We start from the raw sequence: 20785 nt of genomic DNA, 5'->3' as shown, positions 1-20785 counted from the left end.
ATTGTTTTGTTCTCATCCTCAATATTCTGAACACGCGACAAGGGTCAGCAGTGCTAAGTTCCTGGGTGTACACCTTTCTGATGACCTGTCCTTCTCCATTAACACAACAGCAGTTATCAAAAGAGCACAAAAGTGTCTCCACTCCCTGAGGAAACACTGAAAAGGAGGACTCTCCACACTTCACCTCACAATTTTTTACTGTGGCACCATTGAAAACAGCCTGACACAAAGTTTTACATCTTGGTTTGGCAGCTGCAGCTGTCCTATGAGAAGCGACAAATCAATAGGATTGTTAAGACCGCCAGGAGGATTGTTGGTACACACACAAACACACACACGTGTATACGTATATATATATATATACACATATACGTATACACTGTCACACTGCGACTGAACGGACTCACACGCAGGCTCTAGGTCTTGCCGATAGTCACACACACACACTCCGTCCACTCCTCTTCACACTCCACTTGCTCGGGTAACACAGGGGTTGGTCCAGGGAATCTGTACACAGAGACACGAAGGGATAGTAAGGCAAATCGCTGTGAAAGCACTCTAGAAGTAATTGAGCTGGGGTTACACTGACGAGGGTCGGCAACGGTCCAGCGACGAGAAACACAGAGCTGCCATCTTATAAAGGAGCTGGATCACTCGTGATGAGCCATAGGTGCGTGGGCCAAGGGCAGGAGCCCACAGGTGAGCTCCGCCCAGGCAGAGGGAGGAGGGAAAGGGGGGAAGGGAGAGAGCAGGAACAAAAAAAAGAATACAAAAACATATGTAGCCATACTGAGCCGACCGGGTAGGCACAGGGACCCTGACATACACACACACACACACACACACACACACATACATATATATATATATATATATATATATATATATATATATATATATATATATATAAGGGGTGCAACGATACACAAAATTCACGGTTCGGTTCGATACTTTGGTGTCACGGTTCGATATTTTTTCGATACAAAAAAAATGTTCATGCCTTTTTAATTTGTCATTTATTAAAATTATAAATATATATTTTAACTCAAAAGTACAGTTTTTAAATTTAACCCTAACCCTTGTGCGCGTTTTTTATTTTGACAGCGAATGCGCACCTGCGGACCACTTATGTGCAGCCCTGGTTATTTAGCTCGTCATATTGCAGCCACAGAAATTATTTTGTCCATGAAACCATAAAGCTGCACTTTCTTTTTGCCTTATAGTCTGATTTGTCATAACTTCTCCGTTTTGTGGTAAGCTTTTCTTTGGCTGTCACTTCTTCACCCTGACCTGTCTTGTTTGGCTCAGCAGAACTGAAATGCTTTTACACACTCACTCACATAAGCTCAGCGATCAACCTCTCACATGTTTAAGCTTGCTGCGGGAGATTTCACTTGTCATGTTTGCATAGTAAGCTAACGATTAATAAGACGATGTCAGAGGAATTGGTGCGCAAATTATCATCACTCACAGATCAGTGCTGTCGCTCTCTATACACAGTTCGCACAATTGCAAAGTGAAAGCAAAAAAACAAGCGCAAATTCAAACGCGATTTCAATATGTCACATATTGACAGTGGCTCACCGATGCCAATAACATAATTACCCAGCTACATTTCTGAAAGAATGCAAAAGCATTGACATATATTTTTCCTTCCTACAATAGCCCGACGGGCAGGGTAGCCCGACTGAAAAAATCGCTAGCCCCAGGACGTCAGGCTAGCGATATTGCAAGCCCTGTATCTGATTGAGGAATCACTCATCTTTGGAAAAGAGAGTTTATTACAGAGAAATGTCTCTTTCCAAAATAAAAGCTATACTATCCGCTTCTTCTGGGCTATATTCTCAGCAGCATAAGGAGAATCATGTGCTAACAGCTGTCTAAATGACTCGGCTAAAGTTAGTAGCATGCTTGTTGTTTTTGTCTTTGCACTAGGATGATGTCGGCGTAAATGTGCAGTCATATTCGTTGTGTTCCCACTAGTGCTTTCAGGTTAATCTCGTTGAAATGACCTTAACGCCACAACACGGCAAATCTCCGTTAACGAGCTACCGCCGATCGCCCGTGCATGAGGCTAGACGGCTAACACGTTAACGAGCTAACTGCGCTAACACACTAGTTCCCACCCATGTAATTGAGCATTGCATGGCACATCCAACATACTGTTTTACTTTAGTCCATGACTCGCTTACCTTCAGGGTCATACGTCACATGAAAACCAAAATAATTCCAAACGCCAGATCTGAATGAGGGTGGGGGAGGTGCCCTGCGCTCTTCCTTCTGACTATGCTGTCTGTGTGGAGCACTCAGTGGATCTGCGCTGGACAGTGCAGCCTAGGCGGAGTATATATATATATATATATATATATATATATATATATATATACATACATACATACATACATACATACATACATACATGTATATATATATACATATATATATACATATATGTGTCCCTTGACCACAGAGGGTTAAGGAGACTCACCTTCTTTCCATTTCCAGAGTGTAGCAACCAACCACCTGTGTGAAGTCTGAAATACCCATGATGTTGATTCAAAATGTGCTCTGGCACAATCATAGGCATTGGTTGCTACTGAAAGCAAGAAATAAAGCCGGTCTGCGCTATGGGCTAAACCATTTCTTAATGGTGGAAGGGGGGGGGGGGGGGGGGGGGGGGGGGGTAACACAATGGAATACATTCAGTTTTAGAATTTATATTTAGTGTTAGCCATATAGATGGCTCAAAGTGTCAATGCTCTTATTTTAATAAACAACAATGTCATATGCAAAACTAGGGTGGTACTATAGGTGGCAAGAGATCATTTTAGGGTGGCCACCCCATGCCGCCCTTCTAGATCCGCCCCTACAATAAATCCCTGTACCCGTACAGCTGGAATCCCTGGAAACAGAAAGGAAGTGGACGAGCTCGGCATGGAAGCATCCGATCACCCATTTGGAGAGGAGGTGCCTCTTTTTGATCTTATTGTAAAACTTCTGTTTTCATTTTTTCCCTGTCTGCTGTTGAATGAACATCTGTTTTATAGTCCAGCGTATGCTCGTCTCTGTGTCATGACTCCCAGAAACATGATCACCCTTCAGTGGAGTTGATCTGGAAGGATTCCCATGCTGGAGGCCAGTATGGTCTGACTGGTTCTGTGTTTCATTCAGGTGGAGTGTCTCATGGACCCAGAGGACCCACCAGTTACTACTACATGTTACCCATGAAAGTTCGAGTGCAAGGACTCAAAGTGGCGCTGAGCTCCAAGATGGCTCAGGTAAGAGAAACCCCTTTGTTTCATGTGAAGAGCAAATACAGCTGCTAGTGATGTTAGAGGCTCATAACATCTGTAATAAGAGTTGTAAAACATGCAGTAACATATGACGGTGTCCACAAGCAGCTGTTTTTGTCACCCACTTATCTCAAGCGCTTATTGCTGTTGTTATGATGTCACAGAGACGATAACCCGTACAGATATCTCACACGTGTGAATACAGAAGCCGCACCCACCTATTGTTCAGACCCTTTGTTTGCAGTGGTTAGCCACTTAGAAGAAAGTTTGCTTAAAGAGGGGAGGAGATAAATCCACTTGTTTTAAATGGAGAATTTCTTCACCCTTTATGTTCTCATATCATTTCTTGAGAGTATTTGGTTTGTAGCAGATTGGTGACAGTGACGAACTTGTAAGAAAGAAAGAAAATCCTTTCTTTATCTGTGACACTATAATTAGAGCACATAACAAATGTGAGAATAGGATACACGATGACTTTAACTACATTATTACGTATCCGTAATATTTCTTGACAGCTGAATACTTTCCCCCCTTTTGAACTGCTAGCTGACAAAGGATGATCTTCACATTGTGAACTCCCGGCCCAGACGGTGTGTCTCCTGCCACCCTCAGACACTGTGCAAACGAGCTGGCCCCAGTGTTTTCTGGCATCTTCAACTCCTCACTGCAGGCATGTCATGTGCCTGCCTGCTTCAAGTCCTCTACCATAATCCCTGTCCCCAAGAAACCTAGGATCACTGGACTAAATGACTACAGACCCGTGGCTCTGACATCTGTGGTCATGAAGTCATTTGAGCGCCTAGTTCTCTCCCATCTCAAGACCCTCACGGCCCCCCTCCTGGACCCCCTGCAGTTTGCATATAGAGCCAACAGGTCTGTAGACGACGCCATCAACATGGCCCTACACTTCATCCTGCAGCATCTGGACTCCCCAGGAACCTACGCCAGGATCCTGTTTGTGGACTTCAGCTCTGCCTTCAACACCATCCTTCCAGACCATCTCCGAGGCAAGCTTTCCCAGATGAATGTGCCTGATCCCATCTGCCGGTGGATCACTGACTTCCTGACGGACAGGAAGCAGCACGTGAGGCTGGGGAAGAATGTCTCGGACTCCCGGACCATCAGCACCGGCTCCCCTCAGGGCTGTGTTCTTTCTCCTCTGCTCTTCTCCCTGTACACCAACTGCTGCACCTCCACCCACCAGTCTGTCAAGCTAATCAAGTTCGCAGATGACACCACCGTCATTGGGCTCATCTCTGACGGGGATGAGTCTGCCTACAGGAGGGAGGTTGAACGTCTGGTGTCCTGGTGCAGCCACAACAACCTGGTGCTGAATGCCCAGAAGACAGTGGAGATTATTGTGGACTTCAGGAAGCACACAGCCCCACTCCCCCCCATCATCCTGACTGACACCCCCATCACCTCTGTGGACTCATTCCGCTTCCTGGGTACCACCATCACCCAGGACCTGAAGTGGGAGCCCACCATCACCTCCGTCATCAAGAAAGCCCAGCAGAGGATGTACTTCCTGAGGCAGCTGAAGAAATTCAACCTGCCAACACGGACGATGATGCAATTCTACACTGCAATCATCGAGTCCATCCTCACCTCCTCCATCACCGTGTGGTACGCTGGAGCCACTATCAGGGACAAACAGAGACTGCAGCGTGTTGTGCGCTCTGCTGAGAAGGTGATTGGCTGCAGACTCCCATCTCTGCAGGACCTGTACACCTCCAGGACACTGCGGCGTGCAGCCCGGATCTCAGCTGACCCTTCTCACCCTGGACACAGTCTGTTTGACCTGCTCCCCTCAGGCAGGAGGCTCCGGTCCATTCGCACCAGAACCTCTCGCCACAAGAACAGTTTCTTCCCCTCTGCTGTTGGACACATGAACAATAACCACATGACTGTCCCCGCCACTAACACATGACCCTACGCTGTGTCACTGCATCATTTCATGTCTGGCACTGATCACCACCTGCACTCATGTATATATCTTTCTACGTAGCACTCTTAATTCTTATTCTCATGTATATATCTCATGTATATCTCATGCACATATCTTTCTTTCTACATAGCACTTTAATTCTATTGTTTGCACTGAAGCACCGCAGCAAATTCCTAATGTTGTAAACCTCAACATCTGGCAATAAACCCATTCTGATTCTGAACATCCCCACACCAGACTCTCAGTACCTGCTTGACCTCATCAGACACAGGGGAGAGTCTGTGTTAATAGTGGATGTGAGTATCTTTAGCAGCACTTCTGTACAAATGCAAAGGCGGTCACACTTTTTCTCCTCTCCTCCTTACCCTTATCTTCCTTGCTTAGCCTCTTGTATCCTTGTCTTGTCTCGTGTGTATTACTTTCCCTCGAACAATCTCTCACTGTCGTTCTCTAAAACCTAAAAGAGAATTATGGATTTGATCAACTGGTCTCTGAATGCTATTGACACCCTTTTCTCAACGAGAAGTCTGGGCTCGGGAGAGCCCGAGTGCCCTGGAGGGACTTTCCCTGCCAGATACACGATGTCCTGACAGTCCTGGCGGGACTGTCGATCGAGGACGCTGAAGATACCTACCTATTCGGAACCATGATAACAGGGTTCTTGCTGATCGGAGCTGGCTTGGCCCTGACTTATCATAGAAATAAGAGAGCGGAACCAGCTGTTCAAACCCCCCCCAAGGCTGACTGCTGGAATTGAAGCGATGGGACGAGGCGCGACCTCTCACAACGAACGCAGCATGGTTAACACCTTGGAGACACTTACGGCTGCCGTGAAGACTCAAAATAACAACATTGAGCGTATGATGGGATACATCAGAGAGAGGCCTGCTCAAAATGACACCCTTGAGCGAAAGTTGTGGGGTTGTGGGGTCTCAGAATCAAAAGAATGACAACACCACGGAACAGAAGTTTGATACCATCATGGGGAGGCTCGCGGCTCTCCAACGGGAGATCGAGAGACCAGTGTCAGAGTGTTAAAGAATAGCTTGAAATTCGGAGCTGCTCGCATAAAGGAGAAATCAACAATATTCAACATATGGACACCACGGCGCCAGCTGCTCAGGCCCAAGGCTGGAGCCAATCAACAACTTCCTGATAACGACTGTGTGATGACTATCCTTCCCATCCCATGCAAGGCCACCTGGATTGGCTAGCAGACTGTTTATTTAGCCTGATAGGGCGAAGGACACTGTCTCAGCTGAACTATGGACACGCACACACATACACTTACACTGATAAGCACTCACACATCCCCTGTCCCCTTCCAACGCCTTCGATGCTTGTTGCCTCCTGGGAACACGAGGCGGGTCTGGGCCCGCACTGGAGAGTCGGCGCAGTGGCAGGATGGCTGCTGTGTTGCCTGGGAGAACTCCATATCCCCTACCCAACCCTGTTACTGGTCACGTGCTCTATAATGTTGTACTGTGGACATTTATGTGCTTTTCTGTGCAGAGGAGTTTTTTTGTTTCCTGTTCTCATGCTGTCCTCCTGTAGCCCAGCATGAGTAGAGGTCTCTTTTTTTCCTCTTGTACCTTTCCCACTGTAGTGTACATTTCAGTGTTTTTTTCTGTAATGCAACCGTTCTCTGACTTGTATCCCCATGTGATGTCTGTGTTGTATGTGTAAGGTCAGGGGGCGGGTTCATTCCACTGCAGGGCAACCTGCCACTGCATGTGGCGAATAAACTTTGAACTCGAAATGATCAACTTTAAAATCTGTTTGAATCTCCACCACTGGACGCCCACTGTTGCTCAGTGCTCACGTTGTTGTTGTTGCTTTCAGAGGTGAAGACTTTTCTGAAAACATCCTTCAGGCCACGGCAAACTTGAAGACAGTGAACATCATTCCAGCAATCGGTAAGTTCACACTGAGTGATTTTTGTCTCTCTTAACTCAGTTTTAGCAGATTAATTCAGTGGTTCCCAAACTTTTTTCGAAGGGCCCCCCTTTGTTTTACAGAAAAATGTTCGCGCCCCCCTCACGCGCACACACACACGCGCGCACTAACACATCCTCCAACCACACACACCCATATTTGCTCAATTGCGGTTTATTTCACACCTCAAACATTTAGTAAACAATTAAGCAAATACAAGTAATCTGCAGGTAGTAAGAAAATAAACTACTAACGCACCTACACGGGTATTTTTGAAAACGCAGCTGTTTCTTCCACACGTAAACGGCGTTTCGAATCACCGAAAACTGAGATTTTTTAAAACGAATTTTTTGCGTTTACGTGTGGACGAGGAATACAGAGTTCTTCACGCAACGTTTATGGTATGTGCCTTTTTTCACATCAGCTGTGCGCCACGTTATTGCTTACATGAGGGGAATTGCAGAATGGCAGATAGTCAGATTAACAGTATTTTGTATATCTTCAGGTTTTACACGCTTACATATAAACACGCAGTTACTGTCCCTCTATTTACAAAGGCAGAGGCATCACGGTGTAATTATTTTACATCCATCCATTCGCTTCTGCTTATCCTTTTCAGGGTCGCGGGGGGCGCTGGAGCCTATCCCAGCTGTCATAGGGCGAGAGGCGGGGTACACCCTGGACAGGTCGCCATTCTGTCGCAGGGCTAACACAGAGAGACAGACAACCATTCGCACTCACATTCACTCGCACATTCACACCTGTGGCTGTAGCTCAGGTGGCAGAGCAGGTCAGCCACTAATCAGAAGGTTGGTGGTTCGATCCCAGGCTGCCTCCTGGCTGCATGCCAAATATCCTTGGGCAAGATACTAACCCCATGTTTGCCTACTGGTGGTGGTCAGAGGGCCCGGTGGCGCCAGTGTCCGGCAGCCTCGCTTCTGTCAGTGCGCCCCAGGGCAGCTGTGGCTACAATGTAGCTTGCCATCACCAGTGTGTGAATGTGAGTGTGAATGGTTGTCTGTCTCTCTGTGTTAGCCCTGCGACAGAATGGCGACCTGTCCAGGGTGTACCCCGCTTCTCTGTGAAGCGCTTTGGGGTCCTTAGGGACTAGAAAAGCGCTATACAAATGCAGGCCATTTACCATTTTACACCTAATGGCAATTTGGATTATCCAATTAACCTATCCCCACAAGCTGCATGTCTTTGGATTATTTTACATGTAGTTTTTTTTCCTCCATCCATCCATCCATCCATCCATCTTCATCCGCTTTATCCGAGGCCGACCCGGCTGCTGCGACCCGCAGGGGCAGCAGCCTAAGCAAAGAGGCCCAGACCTCCCTCTCCCCAGCCACCTCCTCCAGCTTATCCGGGGGAATACCAAGGCGTTCCCAGGCCAGCCGAGAGATATAATCTCTCCAGCGTGTCCTGGGTCTGCCCCGGGGCCTCCTCCCGGTGGGACATGCCTGGAACACCTCACCCAGGAGGCGCCCAGGGGGCATCCTTGTCAGATGCCCGAACCACCTCAGCTGGCTCCTTTTGATGTGGAGCAGCAGCTGCTCTACTTTGAGCCCCTCCCGGATGGCCGAACTTCTCACCCTATCTCTAAGGGAGAGGCCAGCCACCCTGTAATAATATTCAACATTGCTATCAATACATTTTTCAAAAAATGCCTCTCTGTGCAAAATATTTCATGCATTGAAGTCTTTGCAGCACTGTGTCTATGGACCCCTAACATGCCAGTTTAATTAAACAGTTGTTAAAAAGCTCAGGGTTTTAAGTGTTATATGTAACAAATCTCTTCTTTAAAACTCACACAGTTTGTCATATTTTCTCTCTCAGGTCTGAATGTCCACAGCATGCTGAAACATGAAGCCATCGTCCTCACTTTGGAAAAGGTTAAGTTTCTGGCACGATGAACGTTACACGCCTCTCTACCCGTTTAAACTAACCTACTCTGACTTTCCTTAAAGAGTGACCTGTAACATATTAACTGAGTTAAGTGAGTCACATTTTCTTTGTTTTTATTTTTTGTAACAAGAAAGTCAATAATAAATAACTCCAATGATAAAAAAAAAAGCAAAAGTTTAATAAAAATATGTAAAAACAACATGCAGAGTGTAATCATTTGTATGGAAGGAGACCACTGGCCAAATCATTCCTGATCTTCCAGCGAAGTGCTGACCGTTTCTTCTCTGTTGGCACGATGTAGGTGTTGGGTACGTAAACTCTCCGAGGTTTAGGCTGCAAAGACGAGGGATAAACTGTTTAACCACTAAAGCTGATCACTTTCGGATGTTCTGAGTCTCCAACTGTGATCTATGCAACAGCAGGCTCAGATATGTAAGCCACTTAAACAGTTGAGAGACGTTTTGTGTAGATTTTTGATCTCAGTTCTTTACACATCAAGTTAAAGGAAAATTTAGCTCTGTTTGGCAAGTGACCGTTGTGTTTGTTACACGTGGTCAAAGAGATTCAAATAGAAATCTTACTCTGAACACAGTGCTACCTTTATTTACCCTTTAACACTTCTCAGAACATCCACACTCTCCTATAAACAGCTGCCCATTGTGTTCTTGGAAAATATTTGCAGAATGTGTAAAGATCCAAAGATAAGATCCAACCACAGAGGGTTAAGACTTTAAAGGACGGAGATAAAACAATAAACTCTTGTTTCAGACAAAATCTGAAATAAAGAGCTGCAGGTCATTGCACTTGGGACATATTTGCATTTCTTACAAATTCGTCCATGAAATAGATGTACACTACCAGTCAAAAGGTTGAACACACCTTCTCATTTCATGTTTTTCATTTATTTTTATTTTTCCTCTGATACATTTTAACCTTCCGGTTGAGTGAACGCTGGCGCGACTTGCTGCCGCTACTCATCGCTACCTCTGTCGCTACCGGATTCCTGTCCTGTTCCTGTCTCTACGGCCCACCGGTGTCTCTGTCCGGTTCTTCCTGTCCGTGATGTGGCCTCTCAGGATCTATGCACTGTCTGTGTGGGTCTGGATCTTTATGTCATCGATCTTCCGACTTTGCACTGGGATCCATCAGTATACAGCTGATGAGCTCGTCCAAATTCCAAAAATACACCTAGACTTGGTCCCTAATGCTCAATGTAGCTCTTCTGTCTTAATTCCACCCCCTTCTCACTTCCTCTCTGTTTTTCAACTTCCGTCTTTAATTAATATTGCTGAGCTCATCCACAAATCAAAGCCTTCTACCTGCCAGCTTGATCCTATCCCCACTGTCCTTGTCAAAGCCTGTTTACCCCCTCTCCTTCCCCTCATATCTGCTATTATTCACTCTTCACTCACCACTGGAACTGTTCCTGCTTCTTTCGAAGTTGCCGCCATTACCCCAATCCTGAAAAAAACAGGTCTAGATCCCAACAACTTTAACAATTTTCGTCCTATCTCCTAGATTGGAGATAGGACTCATTCCTCTCAAAAATTCTTGAAAAAATAGTTGCTTCACAAGTCCATCTACACCTAACTGATAATAACCTTTACGAACAGTTCCAGTCTGGTTTCCGTCCTCTGCATAGCACCGAAACTGCTCTTATAAAAATAACAAACAATCTTCTTATGGCAAGCTGATTCTGGTCTCCTCTCCATCCTTATTCTCCTTGATCTGAGTGCAGCCTTTGACACCATCTCTCATCCCATTCTTCTTAGCAGATTAGCTTCTATTGGTCTCTCTCATACTCCATTAGCCTGGTTTAAATCATACCTGTCTGACCGCACTCAGTTCATTCAATGAAAATCCTTCACTTCTCAGCCTTCTCTTCTCTATCTACTGGGGTGCCCCAGGGATCTGTCCTCAGGCCCCTCCTTTTCATCATTTAGCTTCTTCCACTCGGACACATTTTTCGTAAATATAACATTCGGTTCCACTGCTATGCTGATGACACCCAGCTTTACCTCTCTACCAAACCCGATTCTACTCTTCCTCCACCCTCCCTCACCCTCTGCTTAGCTGAACTCAATTCCTGGTTCTCCTCCAACTTCCTTAAACTCAACAGCAATAAATCAGAACTTCTCATGGTCGGCACTAAACGATTGCTATCCAGAATTAACGATTTCTCTCTCACTATCAATAATTCGCTGGTCCCTATCTCTCCCTCTGTGAAAAGCTTGGGTGTCATTCTTGATAGCACATTGTCCTTTAATTCACATATCAATAATGTCACACGTGCAACATATTTTCAACTCCGTAACATCAATCGCCTCCGCCCTTTCCTCACTCCTCATGCCACTGCCATTCTCGTCCATAATCTTGTTATCTCGCGAATTGATTACTGTAACTCACTATTATTTGGCCTTACACAAAAATCCATTAACAAGCTCCAACGTGTCCAGAACTCCCATATTATTACTAGGACTTTCTCTACCCACCACATCTCCCCACTCCTGAAGTAGCTACACTGGCTCCGGTTAAATTTCGCATCCATTTTAAAATAATCCTTTATACATTTAAGGCTATTCATTCTCTCTCTCCGATTTAGTACAGATGAACTTCCCATCCCGGTGCCTCAGATCTTCATCTTCTCTTTCTCTCTCTGTTCCTTCCGCTCATCTGATTACAATGGGGGCGGGGCTTTTAGTTGTTCTGCCCCTCGACTTTGGAATTTCTTACCCCCTGACCTCAGTAATAGTAGTTCATTCCCTCTTTTTAAGTCCACCCTCAAAACTCATCTGTTTAAAATTGCTTATGTTTAAACCTCTGTATGCTCTTAACTTTTATCTGTTATTCTTATTATTGTGTATATTTCCAGTTTTTGTGTTTTTATTTGTTGTACAGTATCCTTGGGTGCTTTGAAAGGCGCTATTTTTAAATAAAATGTATTATTATTATTATTATTATTATTATTTTTACCATAATTTATTTTATGGTATGGTATACCATATATTTTATGTTTTGAGAGAGATTATCCAAAGTTTGTATTCACACAACTTGTGTACAAAAAGGACAAATGAGAAATAGAAAAAAAAATCTGGAGAAATACTTACTGGTGGAGGCTGATATGTGAGCCGTTGCTGAAAAGAAAAACATACACTCATAAGTACTTCCAATAAACATTGCTGCCCAGGACAATGAAACAAAACAGGAATTTATAAGTCAGATCATTCTATTACTGAGAAAAGCGACGGTGTAATAACTTTATGTCTCATCCCACAAGTATGAAAACAAAGATGATTGAACATCTATGTGAGGAGTGCTAACACTTGCCTATTGAAGTTATATTTTCTACCTTAATCTCTGAGCGCAGTGCCCTCCTGTCCTTCTCTCCTGAAAGTTTGAACATCTCCCAGAGCTGCTTGTACTGGAAATACCTGCAGATATAAGAAAACCCAGTGAGCAAACATGTAACCATCACATCAATGTGAACCTGATGGGTGTGATTCTTCCAGACTGCTGCTGTATTAAGGAAGTACAAACAGAATGTTACAGAACTGTTATACAACATGAGGATAATCAATTAAAATTACTGTCCTTTATTTGGCATAATTACTGTCTAACTTACACTAACACAAGTTATAGGAAGTACTGAAGTGCTGTATGGAAAGCGATTCCGCTCCCTGAAGACCAACACAGAGAGACTGAGGAGGAGCTTCTTCCCGCAGGCGATACGGTCTCTCAATCACACCACCACACAGTACTGACCCACACATATGGTTCTTACACACACACTGGACTTTCTGGACTTTGGTTTTGCACAACACTGGTCACTATATTCTTCATTTCCGGTTAATACTTGTACAGCTGCTGTTATTGTGTATATATTTATTTATATTTAGATTTCTTCATACATTCTTATATAGTTCTATATTGTGTATTTTGTTGTACAGTTATTTTATTTTCAACTTTAATTTATATATTTATCTTTATCTTATTCTTCCCAGTTAAATTTACCCTTCATTCTAATTTGTGTTGTACAGTTATTTCATTTTTAACCTTAATTTATATTTTATTCCTTCCTAGTTAAATTTACCCTTTTTAATTTTTCATATTTATTTCCTTTCTTATTCATAGCCTTTTCCTTTTTTGTTTTCTTTAGGTCACGAGCAGTTGTCCAAGCATTTCACTACATATCGTACTGTGTATGACTGTGTACGTGACAAATAAAAATTTGAATTTTGAATTTGGAAGCATTAAGGTGCTGCACATGAGTCTTCTAATGGAAAAGAAATCATTAAGAAACCTATCAGGAGCCTCTAGAATCATAATTCCACATTATTTCAGGTGTGAGTCTCAAACAGAAGTGGCAATCCTTTTCATTTTTTAACCACTGCATTTTGTAACTTACTTGGCTACTGGGTCAGTCTTCTTTATGGTCTGTTGACTCATCACTGGCCGGATGACTGAAATGAAAATCTATGTGAGAAATTATCGAAAGTTCAGAGAAAGCAAAATCTTTATATTGTGCTTTATTGCCAGCTTACAGGACTTTGGTTTGGGCCTTATATCACCATCACTCTTAGTTCGAGTCTGCTTCCACCATAAAGAAAGACAAACAGAAGAAAAAAACAAGATATTACATCTTCAACTGTTATTAACAGAAGAAAATGTGTTAGTTTTATTAATATAATATAGCTATAGATATAATATCGCATAAAATCTCAACAACAGTCTCCTCAAGGCACTTTGTATTGTAAACTAAGACCCTACAACAGGGTAAACCCATAGAGAGAGAACAGCAACAATCAAATGACCCCTTTATGAGCAAGCACTTGGTGACAGTGGGAAGGAAAAAAAATTCCTTTTAACAGGATGAAATATCTGGCAGAACCAGGCTAAGGGAAGGGCAGCTATCCCCCCTCACCCGTTGGCAGGAGGAGCAAGATAGGACAGAAGACACACTTTGAACGCTATTAAATTTCTTAAATCTTAAGAGACTACATTACCCACCATGGTCAAAGGAGCTTGCAAAGAAAAGCGTCTGGACTTCTTTAAGTTGCCTTAACGCCCACTCACATCCTGGGCCATCTGACCTCAGGAATTCGCATGATAAAGTGGGGCCAGGTTTCACAATGAACACACCCGAAACTCTGGCGGATTGGGACCCACGCCCAGTTTCCCACCTTGGCTCAGGCGATTAGAGGATCATCAGGGGGTCCTTTTGTCCCTCTGTGGGGGGTCACTCCCACTAGGTTTATATCTGGGACTCTCCACCATTTGACATTAGAACTGAAGAAGCTTCTCGGATGAGAGGTGAAACGTCTTCAAGCAACTTAAAGAAGTCCAGACGCTTTTCTTTGCAAGCTCCTTTGACTACGATGACCTGGATGACTGAGAACCTTCACAGACATATTACCCACCATGCCTTTCATGTACAATTCAAAAGCGCTTAAAGACACTCTTTCACTCTCAGAGGTCTGAGTGTCGCTCTGATCGTCCAGGTCTTCATTGTCTGACTCAGGTGACTCCTGCTCAGGTGATGTGGCTAAATGAAGTTGAGCCAGTCTTTCTTCCAGACAGCTCGCTGTACCTGCAAACACAAATTACTAACCATCAGCAAACCCAACACTTCACTCTCAGCTACTTTAAAAGAGACATAGTTTGCTTATCTCCAACTCCATATTTGGATTCTTAGCAACTTTGAAGAGAGTAGCAAAGTCTGTGTTAATACATGTATAAATATTAAACTTTCCCTGCTAAAATTAGCAAATTTCCATATTTTTGCCACAATTCAAAATAATTATTTTTAATTTGATAGTGAGCCTTGGTTCTGCTTCAAGGTTCATCTACTCTCTGACAGAATTACATTTTAGTTCCTCTTCCTATAAGTGGCTCCAAGACAACATTCTCCTGATTGGCTGCCCTCAAAGGGTTGAAAAAACGGCCTTAAAATGAGCATTTAGATCAGTGAGAAGCTTAAGTCTCACATCGATTACTAACACACATGAACACCTCATTATTTAAAACACTCGACCTGTTTAACAGAAGTATTTATTTTGTAATAGTACATATGTATGTTAGAAAATAAGGGAAAGCATAATCAGCCCACCTTTTAAACTTTTCATATCAACACTAATTGAGAAGTCAATTTACAATTAATGTGATGTTGAAATTTAATACCTGCATTAAAAATGTACATCTTATATCAAGAAATTTAACTCTTTGAAAAATTGTTTTCATACAACATGTATTTATTTTTCTGAATATAAATTCAATAACCTTTTTTTAAATGTCCAAACTGGGATGTAATTTATTATTCAAAGCTGACCTTTTTATGGCTAAATGCCCAAAAACATGTAGCCCATTTCTGAGCCTCTGACCAAACAGCAAAAAAAAACAACCTCCTTACAGTAACAAGTATCATGACGTGCTGATTTAGAAGCTGGAAAACATTTACCCCTGTCCTGTCTGAGGTTTCCTTCCCACTCTGCACACATGTTGCCATACATCATGGTCGAGCTAATGTTCACTCTGGAGTCAATAAACTTGATGTCTTTGTTGCTCGAAGACTCGTCTGGATCTTCACACTCCGCTTTTCCTCCGACGTCTTTCTTGACATTATTGAACCCATGAAGGTCGTGCACCTCTATTTCTTGTTTTTGCTTCTCGTTCAGCCGGAACATGTCTTCAGCCTGAACAGTGCGATGCTGTTCTTTTGGTGCTTTCTTTTCAGATGCCGCATGTAGATCGCACTCCTCCTCACCTGCCTGCTTTTTCTTCTGTTCCGAATGCACTTCTGTGATGTGGATGATTTCTCTACAGCACGCCACATTATCAAAAATCTTGCTGACCTCTAACACAGACAGTTCATTGAAGTCTGGCTTATGTGTAGGTTCAATAAAGTCGCCAAAGCTGCTGAGTGACCGACTGTCCTCTTCGTCCTCTCTCATCTCAGACAGACTATCCTGATCAAACTCTGTTATGGTGTGGTCATCTCTGTACTCTGCTCCCTCCTGCCCCTCTGGTTTGTAGGTCCCGTAGCCAGAGGTCATCAGACTTGGTGCGAGACTATCTGGACTGCTACTACACCTTTCTTCTTCCTCCTCCTCATCGTTATTTGTCTTATCCAAACTTTCCTTGCTGAAGTTGCTCTGGTTGTTCAACCCACTCTTTACCTCCTCTGAAGCCCCCTGAAGTAAATCTTCTGCATCGGTGGCTGGTTTAGAGTCAATCATTCGCTCAATCTCATCCTCTTCTTCTTCTTTCTCCTCATCTCCATCAGACCAAAATGAGGAGGAAAGGGAATTCTTGTCATCTTCACTCTCTTCGTCTGACTGAGTGCTGCACATTTTGTACATGTTGAGTTTGCACTACAACTCAGGTGTATGGAGTGTGTGATCTGAGAAGGCACAGGACTTAAGGAAGTAGCTAAGAGGATTAGCTGAAGCCTCAAAAGCTTCTTCTCACTGGAACAGCGCCCACTGCTGCTGACCAAAAGGAATTACACTGCTGCATTTACTCTTTAATGCTGCTTGTTTCAATAGTTGTTTCTTATTGTGAGACAATGAAGGCCAGGGTTCAACTATAAACATGAAACTTCGGATAAAACTTGTTGTGATCCATAAATACAAACTGGATGTCTACAGCAGTACTCAGTCAATTTATTCTTTCATTTTCTTCTTGAAATTATTTCTGCACTTCAGTTTACCTATTTTTTTTTTATTCTAATCTAGTTATAGTAAAGCTACCTAAAAAAAATAATCCCAATTTGATTAATAGTACACAGTACAATTGTACATTACAGCTTTGTGAAAACATAAAATCGAACATTATTACTTATTATTTTAGAACAATAAACCTTAAAGCAGATGATCAGAAGATATTACAGATTTTTGTCCATTAGTTTTTGTTACCTGAGTCTTCACTGTAGACTGATTCATCACAGACAAGTGACTGTCCTTTGTGTTTCCTGAGGGGCGGGAAGCATAATTAGAGTCGAAGACCTTCTCCATTTGGCACATCTGGAACAAGTCATATCTCCACAATAAGTTGACTTGTTCCAGATGTGCCACAAATTCCCTGTTAGTGTTAGCCAATGAAGAAATGATATAAAAAGAGAAGAATATGTCAATGATTAAAAAAACAACTTAAATTTGAATACCGACCTGCGATATAAATTGGAGATCGGTGTCAGAGATGATGAAAAACACGGGTTTTATTTCATATTTATTTAAAATCTTGGGCTAAACTGTAATAAAGTTTAAAGTTTAAATAAACTGTAAAAAAATAAAACAGACTAATCCAGACAGTAAGCACATAGGCCCATAAACCCATAGACTCTTTCACTCGTGAGCCATTAGTGGTTACAGAGCAGAATAACATGAAAAAAAACAAACAAAAATAAACAAACAAACTTGTTCTTTGGTAATCAGAACAAAATTGTATCCGGAAAGCTGTTTCCTAGAAATGCATGAAATTCTACTCTTTACGTGCTTTTTTTATTAATACAAAGAAAAATCCAGCTGCTGCTAGTTGGAAAGACAAATAAAACTAAAATTAACTAATGTGTGTGAATGGGTGGATGACTGGATATGTAAAGCGCTTTGGGGTCCTTAGGGACTAGTAAAGCGCTATATAAATACAGGCCATTTACCATTACCAAATTAACTCTGGACAAACAAATGAAAAAATTAGCACACGATTCGTAAAACTACCTCAGAACTTTTCTCTTGATGAAGTGTCTCCCCTGGGTGTCTGGGGTAGATGTGTAGCTATCTGTCAGTGGTGAGTGGATGGTATCCTCAAGATCCTGCTCCACCTGAAGCCTGCTTGGAGCACCTGGAGGGAGCTTGAGCTTCTGGGCCACCGAGTGTTGAGCGTACGAGTCATAGTCTCCGTTATAACAGTTGATGAGCGTCTGGGTGTGACATTACATGCTTTTAATTTATTGCACATGCCTGACACCATTACAATTAAGACTATGTTTGTTGTCCAATCAAAGTAGTGCTACTCATGACATGATTTTATGTGGCAACACATTAACAGCATTTGGCTCAATAGAGCAATGAATGCAAGAATAAATGAATATAATATAAAAACATATCTTGTATGTTATGAGTCATTAATGCTTACCTTTCTGGCATGGTCTGTACTGCCTGCATGTAGGAAGAATGATTCACTAGTGCCTTTAAAGCAGTGTGGACTAACTGTGGAGAAAAACAGAGCTCAAGTTAGATGTTATTAAGTGTTATAAAAGTGAAATACTCAAAATCACAAAGTGAGTGCTCTGACCCTTTTCTTTGGTATAGGCAGGGGGACTTGGCTGAGGTGTAGTTGCCTGAGATTTGGCATTCATCTCATTTGATGAGGAAAGGCCTTTCCACTCCCCTCGTCGAACCAGCTCATCCAGATCTAATCACAGAAATGACAGTTTCCCCTCAATATTTACTGATTAACATGTCTGCAATCATTTCCTGTAATGCCTGTCATTTCCACATCTATTTCTATTATTACACTCTACCAGAGTAGCTCTGCATGATTCACAGTTCAAAATAATCCTTAACTTCTGTGCAGCCCCTCAGTTCATCTATAGTGTGAAACAACTGTTTAATTTCATCTCTCTTTAGGCTAACTTTCCTCTGATTAACTGCGCCTCAGAAACTGATGGTTTGAACAACACGTGTGCCCATACTAGAGTTGTGCTCCTGACATAACCACATAAGGGAAATCCATTATCTAAGACAAGTTACACCCCCTCCCCCAAAAAACAATTACTCAACTCTTTGAAACTCCTAAAGTCTGAGCTTTTTACTCGCAGAGATTACTTACTGAGCTAATTTTTTGAAACTTTGATTATGTTTAATATATGACAGAAAATTACTGAGCTCATTATTTGAAACTTTTATGTTTAATGTGAGTATATGACAGAAAATTAAGAAAAACAAGAGATCAATTCTTAGAATTAAAAATGTAAATAATCAGTGCACAATAAATATATTAAACTGCAAAACAATATGGCAATGTGAGTTGGGAGGTTTAAGAAGGGTTGGTAGATATATGTTTAACCTTGTTTAAATTCACGCAGCCTGTGCTTTGGTATGTTTTTGTAGCCAAGGAGGGCTAACTGTTCTTGAATTTCCTCCTCTGAGAAATCCAGATTGTCCATAATATTTCCAGCTTCCAGTCACTGATATGAAAACAGTCCTACATGAAAAAAAATCTAAATCAAACACAAAGACAAAACCAGATATGCAGGATGCAAGATGTTATGTCATAAACAAAATGTTCTTTTGATACATGTAAAGCTTTTCAAACACGTTTTACGCATGGGCTTTTATCACAGTGTTGGACAATGAGACACACTTTTGGTATGATTACTAGCGCAGTTGCAATTTTAACAAACAGTCTGTAGATACTCTATAACAAATATCAAATAAACCAAGAGTAAATAAATAAGTCTAACATCTGCGTTGATTTCCTACTGTCCTAACAACAATTCAAAACTGATTTTACAACAGCTGTTAGCTAGCTTGACTAGCCGTTCCCAACCAGACATAAAGAGAAACGATGTTAACTAATTTTAACTTGTCCGTTCTCACCTTCACACAAGCCGGTTAGGTGTTAGCGTGAACCCATCCTGCTAATGTTACCGGTGTAGTTTATCGAAGTAGTAGTTGCGCTTTATTGTTTGTACAGAGTTAAACACTCAGCACCAAGACAACGGCCGTAAAGAGCTTTGAAAATGACGCCTGCTAACGTCATTGACATAAACATCCGGTCTTTTTCTTCTTCGTTGTACTATTTAGCGATTGACGAGTCGACGCATTACCACCTCTAACTGGACTGGAAAAGTACAACGACGATAATAAATAGTTCTCACAAATCACATTAATCATCCTCCCAGATAGGAACGCCAGGGCACGGTGTGTGAGAGGAAAATGTTAAAGTTGCTTTAATAATATCTTAAAGTAAATGAGGAACTGATTTTGAGGTAGTATATTGCTGTAGTTTTTAGTTAAAATTGGATATTCAATCTAATTTATCAATGTTGATGTTTTCATCAAATATTAAGCAAAGACATTTGCACAACAGTAATATAATATACTAATATAATTGTAATATATTGAAAATTATTTCTTTAGATGATGTAATTAAAGAAACATGATGGATTGACATTAGAACTGAACATTTACCGTCCGTCCATTGAGCCATTTTCTTATGCTTATCTTTATGAGGGTTGCAGGGCTACCGGAGCATATCCCAAGTGCTGGGTGAGAGGCAGTTTCCTGCTTCCTGTACAGAATGTCAGTCTGTCGCAGGGCAAACACAGAGAGACAGACAGCCATATGCACTCACATGTACACCTATGGAGAAATTAGAATCGCCACTTAACCTAACCCCACTAATTAATGGTTAGTTAGTGGATTGAAATCTGAGACTTTCCATCTTAAATGCACATATTAAACAAATATGTAGGGCTGCTTTCTTCCATTTCAAGAGTCAAGATTGAAGATTCTTTATTTGTCACATGCATAGTTATACGAGAACAACACGTAGTGAAATGTGTCCTGAAAAGCTCCTTGACTGTGCAAAAAGAGAACTTAATAAACAGTAAGTGAATATGTACAAGGATGACATTCAGTAAGTGAGTGAATTACATACATTAAGTAAATGCATTGAGTGTTTCTTCTTCAGTTACCTTTCT

At 42.2% G+C, this 20785-nt stretch overlaps 2 protein-coding genes across 4 annotated transcripts; one reads left to right on the top strand and one right to left on the bottom strand.

Annotated features, from left to right (window-relative positions):
* The first annotated feature begins 2934 nt into the window (after window positions 1-2934).
* On the top strand, window positions 2935-9092 carry LOC146667496 (large ribosomal subunit protein uL4m-like). The gene is made up of 5 exons (XM_085408396.1): window positions 2935-2988; window positions 3084-3278; window positions 3840-3883; window positions 7084-7157; window positions 9016-9092. Exons 1-5 carry the CDS (start codon window positions 2935-2937, stop codon window positions 9090-9092), a joined length of 444 nt encoding a protein of 147 aa, XP_085264522.1.
* Window positions 9093-9153: 61 nt separating this feature from the next.
* On the bottom strand, window positions 9154-19846 carry hyls1 (HYLS1 centriolar and ciliogenesis associated). Of its 3 annotated transcripts, none has more exons than XM_085409192.1 (12): window positions 19680-19846; window positions 19147-19300; window positions 18373-18492; window positions 18214-18287; window positions 17796-17998; window positions 16995-17050; window positions 14502-14671; window positions 13626-13671; window positions 13490-13544; window positions 12434-12515; window positions 12192-12218; window positions 9154-9417 (listed from the first exon to the last, which is right to left on the bottom strand). In XM_085409192.1, the coding sequence occupies exons 2-12, from the start codon at window positions 19244-19246 to the stop codon at window positions 9298-9300; spliced, it is 1053 nt and encodes a 350-aa protein (XP_085265318.1). In that variant the 5' UTR covers window positions 19247-19300; window positions 19680-19846; the 3' UTR covers window positions 9154-9297. The 3 variants fall into 3 exon arrangements, with proteins under 3 accessions (XP_085265318.1, XP_085265317.1, XP_085265319.1); XM_085409191.1 differs by having other exon boundaries at window positions 19147-19284; XM_085409193.1 differs by lacking the exons at window positions 16995-17050; window positions 17796-17998; window positions 18214-18287; ... (1 more) ...; window positions 19147-19300; window positions 19680-19846 and adding an exon at window positions 15539-16969.
* Between the last annotated feature and the right edge of the window lie 939 nt (window positions 19847-20785).

This window comes from Rhamphochromis longiceps, linkage group LG6 (genome assembly GCF_057381845.1).
Source record: "Rhamphochromis longiceps isolate RC_006_pf linkage group LG6, R_longiceps_female_GT1.1, whole genome shotgun sequence".
Classification (NCBI taxonomy): domain Eukaryota; kingdom Metazoa; phylum Chordata; class Actinopteri; order Cichliformes; family Cichlidae; genus Rhamphochromis; species Rhamphochromis longiceps.
This window is presented reverse-complemented; position numbering and strand designations above follow the sequence as displayed.